General features: G+C 40.6%; 1 protein-coding gene across 6 annotated transcripts in view; it reads right to left on the bottom strand.

Moving 5' to 3' along the window:
* Window positions 1-4,002: 4,002 nt before the first annotated feature.
* Window positions 4,003-14,941, bottom strand: part of FERRY3 (FERRY endosomal RAB5 effector complex subunit 3) — a 37,902-nt gene continuing 26,963 nt past the window's right edge. For 2 of the 6 annotated variants that reach the window (XM_067304239.1, XM_067304270.1), the window contains 2 exons: window positions 6,093-6,176; window positions 4,003-5,002 (listed from right to left, as the gene is read on the bottom strand). In XM_067304239.1, coding sequence (XP_067160340.1) covers window positions 6,142-6,176 — 35 coding nt within the window. In that variant the 3' untranslated portion in view covers window positions 4,003-5,002; window positions 6,093-6,141. Of the gene's footprint in view, window positions 5,003-5,031; window positions 6,177-14,941 lie in introns of those variants that run through there. The other 4 variants (XM_067304247.1, XM_067304229.1, XR_010885550.1 and 1 more) reach the window with 3 other exon arrangements.

The raw sequence follows: 14,941 nt of genomic DNA, 5'->3' as shown, positions 1-14,941 counted from the left end.
TGTCAGCTTGAACTGCTTTATGGATCCAAAATGTCATTTTAGGTAGATGTCCAGTAAAGCTCCGGACTGCATTCTCAGACAGCTATCTAAATGGGTGGCCAGAGCTCAGTTAGCTACCAGAAATTCACCTAGACAAACAGAAAGTGTATCTGCTAAATGAAGAAATGGGACCATTTCAGAAGTGATCTGTGTGCTGGTCAGATTTGCAGGCTAAAGCAGATGAGTTTACAGATATAACTGCAGTAATTTAGTGTTTGTTCTTATAGCTCTCCTTCTGAATAAGGAAAATAGAACTGGATAATGTATGTCTCCTCAACACCAGGGCAGGAAATGGAATAAACAGGGCACAGGCTATGCCAGAGCATGTTGAGGAGCTCATAATTAATGAAACCTTGCACAAGACCAGGGACACAAGAGAGGACAGATGATAAAAGCCCTGAATGACTTCAGCTACGCAGACCAATGTCAATGATTGTAAAGCAGTGCCAGTGGTGGGTGAAGAAAAAAAGGACTAATCAGCCCATGGCTGATGCAGAGAGAAGAGTGCTTTTTTTGGCACCACATGGGAACATGCTGTAGAATGAGAAAGCAACTATTTCTATTAGATTATTTTGATTTTAGCCTCTTCTCAGGGCTCAAGCCAGGTTGTTTGCCAGAGAATTACAAGCTATTCATTTACTCCTATGATCTGCAACTAAATTTTACAGTGAATGATAAAATACCCTGTAGTGAAAGCAAAGCTTTATTCTAGGCAGAGTGTTAGTGGCTGCACAAAAAAAACAAGGAGTAGGGAAGGTAAGCTAGGTCTTACTGCTCATCTGTTTGGCCAGGACCCAGCAGAATATTTGTTTATTGCACCTGAACTATGTTCTGCCCTGGCAGGAAGAGAGCCCAGAGTCCAGCAGATCTCTTTACCCAGTGGACAGCTAAATGAAAATGATGTTATTTAACTTTAAACATCACTTAGAAGAGGAGTGGAATATGCTGGGTTAGGATACAAGAACAGATTAACAAATAAGTCACTCTAACGTAAATTTGTTGTAGATTTTGCACCACTAGTGAAGAGTCAGATACCTGGGACTTGCTGTTAAAGTCTCTGTAGAAACAGGATAATTTCTCACATCAATTTTTATTCTGAATAAATCCTTATAATATAGTGACATCCAATTACTGCATTTTTGAGAAAATTGATCTGTGAGATTTAAGATCCTTGATGGTCCCAGGGAAGAAGAAGACAAAGAAGTAGGAAGTCGTAAAATCATTGAAATGGAAGAAAAAGGGAAAAAATATTATAAATTTAGGAGGCACCATGATGTAATCTCCAGGGACCCCACTTCTACTGTTAAAGGCAATAAAACTGTTAAGATTTAGTTCTGAAAGGAGACTTTGACAGGAAAGATTAACAAATGGGAAGAATTCTCTCCAGGAAATGGAGAAAAAGAAAGGAGAAAAACCTCCATAATTTTGAGACAGAAAGGTAATGGTGCGTTATTCAAAGACACCAAAAGGGACTGACAGGAATTTTCCATGTATCTGGGAAGTTTGTCTTGGAAACTGTGGGGAACACATCAGATTACAGAGGGATGCCAGGAAAAGACAAAATGGTTAAAGTGTAGAGCAAGTTCTAAGAATATATATGGGAAAGAGGTAACTATTAAATAATGTGGCTTATACTAAGGACCAAAAACATATGTCAGGTGAGTGGGATCAGGCAGTACCTAACTTTCAGAAAATCACACCTTTGGCCTCTGTGGTCTTTGATACCTGTGGAAAGTAGGACAATTGACATGCTCAACATTAGCCACATGTTACTGTAAATTGCAGAACTGGGCTGACTCACAGTAGTAAAGATAGGCACATGTTTAAGTAGCTTTAAGATCAGAGCATAAAGGAGCAGAAGGTGCAAAATAAGCAGAGTTGGTGAACCTCTCCTTGGTGTCAATTTTACAAAAGAGGAAAAGGAGCTGAGTTATTCTATGTCTGAGTAATATAACAGAGTTGGTAGAGTTTATAAAAGGAAACATGGAAAAAAGTAAAATATGGAATGATAAAAGTGGAATTAAATTGTAATATGATCCCTGGCCATTCTGTGAGACCAGTGTTACTGCGGTTACTGTAGAGGACTGTTAGAATTGGACTCTGTTGGTTTCTTTCATGCTTGAGGCAGGGATACATTTATTACACAGTTGCAATGTTCAAGTTTTGTGAATTCTCCATAGAGAAACTTCCCTGATGTTATCCAGAAATGTATTCAGATCACATCTTTCTACAACAAAGGCAAAGGCTTTGGCCTTGCTGGAAGGCTAAAGCTCAAAAAAGCTACAGACACCTTAGTCATGTCTTGGTCCTTGGTATGTTGCTGAGAGCACCTTCAGTCTCTCCTTGTACATCCTGTGCTCCAGCCCATCAAGCATCCTAGTAGCTCTCCACTGGGCTTGCTCCAATTTGTTGACATCTCTCTTGAATTGGGATGCCCCAAATTGGATATAGCACTCCAGATGTGGCCTCACCACTGCCAAGCACAGGGAAATAATCATTTCCCTCTGTCTCCTGGTTATACTCTTGCTAGTGTGACCCAGCGTGTGGTCTGTCTTCCTTGTCACAACTACAGGCTTGTGTTCAGCTCAGTCTCCACCAGGAACCCCAGGTCCTTTTTTTCTGCAAAGCTGCTCTCACTCCCCACCCTCCCTCCCCCCACCCAGTCAGTACCCAGCCTGTATTGCTGCCAGGAATTGTTTCTTCCCAGGAGCAGGGCTTTTCACTTGTCAGTGCTGGACTGCATGAGGTTCCTGTTAACCCATCCCTCCAGCTTCTCAGAGTCCGTCTGAATGGCAGTCCTACCCTCAGGGTGTCAACTCTTCCCCCAATTTGTTGTCATCTGCAAACTTGCTGAATTAGCGAGAACAAGCTAAACTGATGCTAGTGATGGATTCTTCCTCAAATGTCTACTATATTTATACAGCATGTTGTTTCCACTCTCTAAATTATTTGTTGCAATTCTGTTCTATGTGGTCATCTACACAGTAGCCAGAGTAAAACAACATAAAAAGGGGGTCGAGCTTTTGCCAAACTCTGAATTTTTTCCAGAAAAGACAGGCAGCAAGATTTGCTCTTTAACCTCTGATTTTCAACATACGCTTTTAAATCTGTGCATGATGCTAGATGTATTGCTACTAATCCATTCTTGTGCAATACAGTTAAACTGACTGAAGCTTCACCCTGAGGCACAACCCAAAGGCAAGTTGAGATGAGAAAATCCAGAGGTTAAAACCTGGTTGATTATAATGATCATTGGGTAATATTTTTAAAGTCTGCAAGGCCCATTTACAGAAGGGAATCCATCTCCCTGGGTAAAAATACCCCCTGCCTGCAGTGCATCTAGGGCTCCTCAGTGCCAGTGCCATTTTACAAAATGGGATCTGGGAGCTTTCAAAAAGCTGCCTCTGAACATAAATATCTTCTCTCTAAATATCATGCAGGTTAGCAAATTTCTCTGGCTCAAGACTGCCTCCTTGCTTGCCTTGAAATGATAATCTCTGATACTGGGATTTAAGAGTAGCAAATCTGAACAGAAAATAAACACTTTGTATTTAAGGCTGCAGCTACCTTGTTATTTCTTCCCCAGGAACTGCAATGTAAGGTATTTGTTGTGATGGCTTTTAACATATGGAAGATCAAGATCAGATTCCTAAAATATTCTGAAAACCAGTTATAGCTTTAACAGTGACTGTGGTTAAATATAAAACCTAAGTAATTTGTTCTATTAAAAAATTGGAGTCTTATTTTTATCAAGTGATGTTATGAGGGCATGTTCTAAATCAGTCAAAAGCCCTTGTAGCTATAAGAGCTTCACTTCTGCAATTTTTAATGGCTTAATTAAGTTGGCGTAACCTCTTTGTGCATTTTGCTTGCACAGAATTCTTCCTCTGACGCTGACCAGATCAGGCAGACTCCAGAAGATTAATCATTTGAAGAAGCCACAGACAACAAAAATGCAAGAGCTGAATAATCATGTTGAGTTTATTTTTCCCCTGCAAAGATGAGTCTCATTTGGACAGGGTCGGGCTGTGATGGGCACACAGGACTAAGAAATAAAAACACACATTTAATGCTTTCATATGACTTTTTTCTTGACATCCCTCTCCCTACTGTCATGCACTTCTCCATAGCATGGGCCTAGTTTAAGACTGCTCTGCAGCTATTCCAAGCATCCTCTCACCAGAATGCATATTCCACGTCAGATTAAAGAACAGTTTGTCTGATGCACACGAGACAGGTGGTATGGAGCAGGGTCAAGGCAAGCACGTAGCAGAGCACTGAAATTCCCTTTTTGATGGGGCAAGCAGTGAGCATATGTTCACAGCTGGAATGTGTGCTCAGCTTTCTTTAGTGGAGTTTCAGCACTGACCTTTTGCTGCAATCTTCCTGCTGCAGTAAAATGGTCCTGCTTAAGTAAACTGACACACACCACATGCAACTCCAGCTGTCTTCCCCAGCCCACCATTTCTCCTACTGTTACAGAAAGTGTGAAGGTATGGGAATGCCGTAATTTAATGCATAATAATCTATCATGAAAATGATGTGAAAAATAATTGTGCTTGTGGCACAATAAAATCCAACCTAAGAAAACAGTTTAAGAACTGGCCACAGAAATACATGTTGATGGATCCTGAATTGCTGTATTTCATTCCTATCTGGTTGATGCAAACACAGGACATTAAAGCCTCTTACACCATCTGCTGAATCCTGTTGCCATCCCCAGCTTGCCCCATCCTTACCTCATCTTGGTTGCTTTGTGTTTGCCCTCTTTATTCTTGCCCTGCTTTATTTTTCTAAGTGGTTGTCAAATTTGATTGTGTATGACTCCACTGTAAAAAATTAGATGATTTGTGCAGCAGGTAGGTGTTCTTTCATGATTCAACAGGCACCAATGACTGGACAGAATGATGATTATAGAGAGCAGTTGCATTCATGGAGCTACTCCCGACAGCAAGCACTGCTACTGGTGGGGAACAGAAAATACAGTAACATTAGCCACATTGTGCCCTTATATTGTTGCACTGCACTGCATGTAGGCCAAGACTTTCCCAGATTAGTTGTGATTCTAAGTGCCCCTATTTTTGAGATGCTTTAAACTTTAGACTTTGACACTCAGAAATGAAGGCACCATGTGCCATTTGGACAGATAGGAGAAAGCTTTCCTTTTTGTGCATGGCCTGAGCTTCCTGAAAGTCACAACTGCATGTGTCTTTCCGCATAAAAATGGAGCAAATATGCAGGTGATATGGATCCAACATGCACTGCATACAGCCTGCACTGCCATGTTCTTGCTGGGCCCCTTTTTTTTTTTTTTTTTTTTTTTTGAAGCTCTAGGTGCTGTCTCCACTACACTGCTCAAATAAATAACTCAGCCTTGATCTGGTTCTCTTCCCACTGCCACTATGTCAGCTGTTATCACCTACTGCTGCTCGTTGCTGCTGCCTTGCACTTAAAATGAAGTGGCTGTTTATATGGGGTGAGTGGGGAGTTCCTCCCACTTTGTTTTTCCTAAAGAGGCTTAGGGAGCATTTTCAGGAGCATTTCAAGCAGTGATGGTGGTGAGTGATAGCCTTTAGCAGCAAGGGAGGCAGACAGGATGAGCATCTGGAGGCATTACCCTTCCAGCAGGCAGAGAACGAAGAGGGATTAATCCTTCAGGAGGTCCCAGCCTCCCTCATTAATGCTTGTTAGATCATCCACTGCTGGGGCATTCGCGCCATGTATGTGTCCAACGCTGTAGCACTTAACTTGCCTCGTGCTAACTCTAGGGTCCTTACAGGCTTCTGCACAGCATCTGAGGAGCATCACTCACTCTTGAATCATGATAGCCAGCACAGTGAGCATGGACACATCATCTAGTTCAGCCATAAGAGAATACTATAGGGGGCCTTCAAAGTCCACCATTCTCCTGGATTCTCAGGTCTGGATCTGTAGCCCCAGAACCCTTCTTGAAGTTAGGCACCAAAGAGGAAGGAAGATCAGCTTGCTCTTTTCTTTTATGCTGGGATGCCCTATATTGGCATGTATTTGCCAGTATAGACAGCTATATCTACCTTTTTGAAGTGGAAGACAGATTCCAAACCCTCTTCTGTCTGAAGATGTTCAAAATTCAACTCCTCTGTGATGGTGGCTTGACCCTTAAGGGAAGAAAATAGGTTAAGAAGCCAAGCTTGGCTAGAAAAAGAGGTGTATGAGGTGTTTGAGGTGTAGAAAAGAGATGAATGAGAAAGAAGGCACCACTCTTTCCACATGTCCTGGAAACCAGAGAGCTTGTGCCTGGAGGGAGACAGCACAAGATGGAGCATGTGTCCTCACTGCAGAGCAGGTACAATACCAGCCTGTCTGACAACCTTGTGTTAAGTTTGGTCCATACATTACAAAAACCCAGCTAACCTAGGTTGGAAGCACCACTGAATGATGAAGCTCTTGTGGATAAAAGCGGGGTGTGGGGCAGCACCCTGGACTGTAGACTCACTCAGTGGTGAAGGTGACTCCCTGTTGTCATAAGCTCTGATTAAAGACGTACTTAAATATGAGCATAACTTTAAGTCAGGGTCACTCAATGTGTTTGCACTTAGGCAAACATTTGCTTTCTGAATTAGGGCCCTACACAAACCTGCAGTGTTGCATTCAGCAGCAAATCAGTTCTCCAACTTGACTTAGCATTTTATATATACTGTGAGTCTGATTTATTTTAGCTGTAAGACAGGACAGCTATAAGTCATCCATCAGCACAAAAGATATCAGAGCTTTTGGGAGTCAGAAGGAGCGTTAAAGGTTGCTGAATCCAGCCTGACAGAAACAAGGCTGCTGCAGCTCCATGTCCCCAGGTCCAACTAGCAGTGAAGCTGAGTATGCTGGGCCTCTGGCTGGTCAGGATGAAAGATCATTAGTGGAAAATAAATATGTATGTGTGTGTATATATATATATATGTATATATACTTATACATATATACAATATGTATCCACCTGGTAGCTGGTGGGCTCTCGGACACCCGATCTATCCAGTAACTGCCCCAGATCCCTGTCCTCCCCATTTGCTGGCACCCCTGACTCATGGGCTCCCTTGTCTTGTGGTCCCTTTGCCAGTGGCTGGCACTTAGACTTCCATGCACAGACATGCACACAGAACAGAGAGTCCAGGAAAACAGTTTGAAATGGAGTTCAATAAGAAGACAGGGCAGGCTACAATGACCAGGCACAGAGCATGATCAGATACGAGTACTGATCAGCAACCTGTTTTTAGCAGCTGACCCCTTTTATCCCCTTTCCCTCTATTTTCCCATGCTTGTTCCTCCCCAATCCACTTTCATTCTTCCTTTTTCCTGCATTTGTCCTTCCCCTAAACATCCTGTAATAAGTCACATGCAATCTCAAAATGCTTTTTCCCCAGCATCCCTTAATGAGTCCCATTCCCCTGTAGGCAGTAGCCACCCTCAGTCTGTAAGGTGATCTGGTTCAAGGCTCTCCAACTGACTCACCTGGTGGGTCACACACCCCAGTAATGCAGCTGATTTTCCTCATCAATAAACAGTTATTTATTGTAAAATAAAGATGAGGAGAAGAAAAACTAGAAAATATTGTCTGCTTTCAGCAAATTATTTCCCACTCTCAAACAAAATTAAAACATACTGCTGTTGTCCAATGGTAGTGTACAAAGATAAAGAATCAACATGATGGGAAGTACCTTCTTTAATCGCTTTATATATTAATAACCTTAATGAGTTCATCACAGCTCAAAGATTTTTTTTTTAATTCACCTGGTCCCTTTAATTGCAATATAGACATGAGATCATAGTATCATAGAAGTTTTGGTTGGAAGGGACCTCTGGAAGTGATCTAGTCTAGTCTCCCACTAGAAGTGGGACTGTTGCCAACTCTAGATCAGATCAAGCTGTGGCTGACCTTGACGCCATATTTCCAGCCATGGAGATACTTATCTAACTTAACATATGATTATTACTATACAGCTAAGAATAATTCTCTGACTGGGGTGCTCTGTTGAATGCACTGAATGGTATCTGATTCAATTTATTGCAAAACCTTCCACAAAATCTTTTTTTTTTATTTAACTGCATGTTAAATATCAGAGCTTCCCCTTTCTCTGCAAGGAACTGGATCTTGTTAAAACATAAGCACCTGAATAATTTTACTAATGTGATTGAAAGGTGTAAGGGGCTATTCATTTATGTTTGCTTTTTCATGAGACTTTTGCTACTTAATGTTGATACACTGCTAACAAGGATGCTTTGGGAAGTGAATGTTTGAATGGTGAAGAGCAGTACAAATCATCACTGGAAAACTATCTGACCACTGGTGGTTTAAGTCTGTTATGACACTTATCCAGCACTCTTTAACTGTGTATGTCAATTTTGCAAGGATGAGTTTCATAACTCACAGTTTTCAAATGAAATAGTTGAAAGGGAATATATCGGCCAAAGATGCAGTGAGGTATTGGTGACATTCAGGAATTGAGTCTTGGTCTTCTGATACTCAGTCTGGATTTTGAACTGTTAAATCTATCTGCTAGACATCCTTTGTTTAGAAGGGTTGCAAAGATATGATAAGTCTTATATATTTTGCACACTTTCTTCTCATTATTTGAACATTGTGTACTGTTAGAACCATACGGGGAAGTGAAATCCTGGCCCCATGGAAGACAATAGCAAAACTCCCACAGCGTTTAGCAGGGCCAGAAGTTAATATTACCTCATCCTAAATGATTCAGCCCTGAATTTGGCTTAGGTATGTAACTGAGTGGAGGAGTCTGACTGCAAAGTCAGCTTGTATAGTGGCATCCAGCAAAGACCTGGATGTGAAGGTTTTGTGCTTCAGGTTTTCAAATTCTGCAGTTTCAGTAGAAACAGCTTTGGTCATGCTCTTTACAGAGTAAGTTTAAATATACGGGCAGAGATTTTCTAGGAACTGTCTGGAAAGATTCATCTCTGACTTCATCACTTACTTGCATCACATTAATTAAAGGTTACTTGAAAGCTCCTTAACATTGGTTTGAGTCATCCTCTTGAACACCGTATTTTATTTTTATCTGCACTATTCAATTGCTCAGCAGAGATTTTTCATATCTTCACAATGTATCTCTATTCTGTTAAATTCCCCTGGACTGTATTTTATATATGACAGAATTAAAACAGGCTCATGAAGAGATATTAAGGCCAGAGTTGTAAGGATAATCAAGTTTGACTGAAATCTCTTTAATACTGAAGTACATCATTTTTTTTCTCTCAGGATTTGATCCAAAGTGCTCTGGAGCCACTAGTTTTCCATTTTCACTAACTCCAGTGACCTTTGAGTTAGGACTTTGGTGTCCTGAAGTATGAAATGGACCTAGACTTGGTGTCCTGAATATAGTGAATTAAACATTGAAAGTAACTGACCAACAAATACAAAAGCAACAAGCAAGCTTCTTCCCTGCTCAGGATACCTGTGCTGGAGTTGACATGAACCTGGGGCTGAGGAGAAAGCTATGGGAATGAGAATTGGTCTATATGTTTCACAGAGTGAAAGCTTGTTCTCATCTCTGCATGACAGCAGAACATCTGGTCCATCATCCAGGTGATTTTGAACGCACTAGTAACATTTCTGCAGGCTGATAACGTCCCCAGCCAGTAAAATTTTCCTTAAGGCCTACATTTCATCTCTCCATAATTTAATCTACCATTACCTAGAATACAGTATGTAGCTTCAATGCTAACAACAAACCTTTAAAATTTGTTGCCTGTCTTCTATGTGACTGATAACCATACATATTTCAATAGCCTGGGTGCTTCTTTAAACAGTTTTTACATCAGTCTAGTAGAATAGCATTTGATCCTGTGACAGGGAGTTTTAAAAGCACTAGATAATTTGAAATATAGAGAGTTTGATTTATCCTGGGTGTTGGGTACTTCAAAGTAAGGCAGCTAATTCCTTTGTGTCCCCTCTAGACTGTAGCTCCCTATGGCTATGGTAATCAAGATGTGAAGTTTGTTTTCTGTACTGCCATGGTCACCCGTGTGCCGTGTGCCATGGGCTGGGGACCCAGACTTTTTATGCCACTTGTGCTGAGCTCTACACCCATTGCTCAGCTTGCGTGCACATAATCACCTTTGGTGGGACTCATGATAACTGCCAGCTACCAAGTGATTCAGAAGTATGACTAATAGGAAATGTATTATTGGGAAACTTTACCTTTCTTGAGGACTCCAGACAGTGACCATCATTAAAGGCAGAACAGAAGGATCAGTGGACCAATCTGCACAGCAAATTCCATTTACTAAAACACTGCAGAATGGCACTGACACTAGTAGAAGCATTTGCACTAGGGAAAGCAAAATTTCCATCACTGGTAGGCAGCACTTCCCTGAGTTATTTTGAAGGCTTAGAAATCAAATTAAATTAATATATGTGAACTTCAGAAAGATGCAGCAATTGTCAAGAATGTATTTTTATCTGCAGTTCATATCTCTTAAGGACAAGAAGATTCCATAAACACAGCTGAACAGGACTAGCTATCAATACAAGAGTGGTGTATACCATTTTGTATGTAGTAGCATCAGCTTGCAAGACTTGTCCATGATTTATGGACTGTTTGAAGGGAAGAACCACTTCCATGAGCAGGGAGACTTGCCCAAAATGGCTAAAAGCACATCCAAGATAACAACTGGTGGTCAGGCAGAGGTTTCCAAAAAACTATTCAACAGAAGCAGTCACATCCTCTTGTGTAGTTGGACAAGCTAGAGGGAAAGCTCATGTCACCAGCCCAGTGCAATTTCCACTTTTATTGATGAATGAGGAAAGATGCATTTCTCAAAAAAAGATGCTTGGCTGGCTTGTGCTGGTAGGATTTCTGCTGCAGAAATAGGCATATATAACACTGATAACATGAATGCTGCACACGCAAGGAGAGGCGGAAGGAAACAGGCTGATGTTTGTGGAGTGATGCTATTTCTGCCCAGCTTCGAAAGTGTTCTTTGGAACAAAGTTGAAATGGTCACTATAAATTATTTGAATGAGTGAACACAGAGCATTTTTGAGGATTATAATTTATGCCGGGCAGGAGCTGTTATGGTTCAGTTTAAACCACTTAAAATTTGGGAGACAACCAAACCAGCTTCAAGTCTGGTATCATCTCAGTTCAAGACACTCCTAAATTTGTATGTACAGGGTCCATTCCTGCATGGTGGCCAAGGAACTTGAACCTCACTTGAAGCTACTAGGGTTCAAAGATGCTCTGATGATATGTACCACTGTTATGAGCTGATGCCACTGGGAAGTAGCTGACAATGTCATGCAGTCCATGGTTTCCTACACCGCTTGTCCAAACTGTAATTAATTTGTATTAACTAAAGGTTTACTTACCACAGGGTTTTGTCTCTCATAGAAAGTATATCCTGCAAGAATGTAGTTTTTCTTCACAGTATGTTCCTTGGTGTGGATTTAAAAGCAGTAAATATATCAAGCCAACTGGGAACAAACTATGTCTGTCTGGATACAGATGCTCATGTATGTATCACCCAAAGGTAGAACAGTAGGAGGGAGAAATCATTCAGTCTCAAATGAGCAATCAGAAAGGCAGACATGAAGTTATATTTTGCCATCTCCAAGGCAGCTTAAGAGTACTTTATAACGTTAAGGGATGGCTGTGTCCTCAGGTTGCTTTGTAAATTATGCCATGGATATCACTCTCAGAGAAATTTTTATACATTGTGAGATAGATTTCTAAGTTATTAGAAATATTTCCCCTCTAATTTTTACATATTTTCCTTTGCTAAGTTTTATCCCTGTTAGTTCAGTTAAAACTCTTCTTGAAACAGTCTGCACAAACCAGCCTTGTCTTTAATGTTTGCACCCATTAAATATTTACAGATGGTTTTCATATTCCCCTTCAGTTGTCATTTAGCCAGTGTTACTCTGTATCTCTTCAAAGTTAGCACTCTTGGAAGGGCACACAATGCCAAATTCTGCTCTCAGTTACATTTGTGCAATTTTGAAGTAAGTCTGTGAACTTTAGTAACTTTGAATTTACATCAGCAAAACTCAGAGCAAAAGCTGACAGCTAAATAAAGTCTGTATCTAGGAAGATAGTCAAAGTTAACATCACATCTCTCAGGCTCTGGATTGCAAAAGATTGTTTGTTTTCTATAATAATGTCTTTTGCTCTATTTCTAGTGACTGGAATGAAGATTTAGGAGACATTGTGAACTGCACCTGCTATCTGAAATATGCCAATATTTTCCACAGCTCTTCTGAGAAATGCAGATATAGTACAATATTACATGCTAGTCCATTCTCAGTTCTTTTATGACTCAACACTGTTAGCTTTTGTTTCTCCATGTTAGAAATGGTACCAGATACTTCATATTTATAAATACCTGTTATAAAGAATCTTTTTCCTTTTCTTCTGTGACTTAATCTGCCCTACAGGTATTGATAATTATTCCCACTGCAGATAATTTCTCAGCCTCCTCTTCAGCCTTGCGTAAAACTGGGTGAAAGCACTGTTCCATGTCTATTCTGAAATTACAGAAACTGTTAGGTGAACCAAGAAGCATGTACCATGTACTTATGTCTCCAGTGCATTTTCCAAAAAAAGAGCTCGTTTCGTGGTGGAGAAAGTGCTCATAGGAACACATGTATGTCCTTTCTAAAGTTATCTCATCCTCCCCATGAGATGCACTTGACTTCCCACTCTCTATCATCTACCAACTCTGCAAACTTTTTGCGGCCTTCTCAGTCTGTTCTACTATATTCCACTAAGCATTTAGTGAACATCTCAAGATGTGCAAAATTCCATTTATTATTTCCCAGTCATACCCCTTGGCCCCATCTAAATCATCCTGCTGTTCCAGATGACCTCCTTGTACCTTCACTCTTCCTTCTGTCAGTCACAGCCATATTAGAGATTGTCAAAGTGGTGGATTTTTTTCTTAGTTGAAAGCCAATATCAAATTTAGCAAAAAAAACCCCTGACTATTCACTGATGCAAACTATCTCTGGGCTGCTTTACACTGCATTCTTCCACCCAGTCTGTTTTCCTTATTTTTTGTCCTCTTATATCCTTACTAGATAGGAATACTGGATGTCCTCCATTTCTCATCCACTCAACCAAGCCACTTCAGGTATGATGCCTATTGCTGTGTGTCTTGCTCTCACCTATGCACATCATCCTCTTGCCCAGCATTTCCATGTGCATAATGGCAGGGACTGCATACCAAATTAGCATACATTCTGTCCGCCTCCACAGGCACCAGCCACCTTCCTCATGCTTATTCAACAGGCCACAGGAATTGGACTAAACTTCCTATTCCTTACCCAAGGTACATTGATGCACTTGCTTGAGCTGATGGGTCACTCCTGCTGTGCTCTTCCACTCCTTTCATACACAGTGTCCTCTATAATGATGCTCTTGGTAGGTTCTCCAAAGCAAGAGATTTTGGAGATAACACCTTGTCCATATACACTTCTTGGGGGAAGCCTATTTAACAAGGCAGAACTTGCGAGACTTACTTCACCTCTGACATTGACTAGTTTCAACTAGTTTTATTTTTTAGTGCCTTTATTATAAAGGGTGAACACAGGTTTTCTCCCTTTGCAGGTTATTCTGACTGAGATGGGAATGGAAAAAAAGAACTATGAACCACCTTTATTTTCCCAGAATCTGGACTAAGCTCCAGGAACTAATCTTAAAGAGCTTTACAGGCTTCTTATGGGTTCCTCTATAGCCTAAAATTGCTAGGGCAGCCTAGGCCATGCGCACAGAAAGAACAGCATTTCAAACTAGAATTAAGATGCAATATACATGCCTACAACAGAAACTGCAAGCCTAACATGCATGCTTAGTTTTTGTCCATTTATGGAAATGCTTGGTCCTGCAGCTTGGAAGGTAAATTTTCCCAGGAACTTAAAAGCTTCTGAGTAAAAAAAATACTTCTGAGTATTCATAAATTCATCTCCATTTTGAAAATAACAAGCACCTAGGCAAGGCTACGTTCGAGCTCATTCAGCTCCTAAATTAGGTGCTCTTCACTGCACATACTCTAGGCTCAGCCTGGTAGACATTCTGAGAGTCTAAAAAGCTGCCACTTTATGAAGGGTCCCACTTAACATAAAAGCCTACCACTCTGAGCATTGCTTAGTACATCGAAGACCAAGGTTCAATTTGCTTTTCTATCTGAGGGGATTCAAACCCACGTTTTCTGTCAAGCTATAGACTTGTACTGACCTAGGGGTATTCCCCCCATTCTGCTTGTTGAAGCTGCATTTGTTCTGTTCAAAGGAGTAAGGTTCATTTGCTAGCAGGAGAACACAAGGGGAAGCACTGCTTATGAAAGATGAACCCATGCCATCTGCTTGACTATGCTAACTGTAATTGCTAGACCTGTTTGTTTTCTGTTTAGCCCAGCTTTTCAAAGTAATTCTAACAAGTAGCTTAAGCCACGAGCAAGGCAGCATATACTTTTGTGATGACTTCTTCACATACAGAATATCATCCTTTTCCTGCAGGCAGTCCCTTTTTTCTCTCAAGTGTACCAACTTCTACCAGAGTATTTAGCTCATCATTATGTTGCTACTGATGACCGATTTGGCTTGTCACTGAGTGCTGCTCCTCATGATATATGTTTGCTTTGTTCCACTTGCTTCTGAATACTGTGGAAAAATTAGAGCTTAATGTTTAAACACTATTTTAGCATAAAGTCAAGCCCTTGGAATTTACATGACCAATGTAAATATAGGTTATAAGCAAGTTATAAGTTATATATAGTTATAAGTTATAATATAAGCAACCAATATAGGTTGCTTGTACTTTTGCATAATAATATGTTCGTCTAATTCTGTGGTCCCATGCTACTGAATTCTACCACATCCAATATAAGAGATGAAGTAAGAAATCTATTTTTGTGC

Source organism: Apteryx mantelli, chromosome 1, assembly GCF_036417845.1.
Source record: "Apteryx mantelli isolate bAptMan1 chromosome 1, bAptMan1.hap1, whole genome shotgun sequence".
Taxonomy (NCBI): Eukaryota; Metazoa; Chordata; class Aves; order Apterygiformes; family Apterygidae; genus Apteryx; species Apteryx mantelli.
This window is presented reverse-complemented; position numbering and strand designations above follow the sequence as displayed.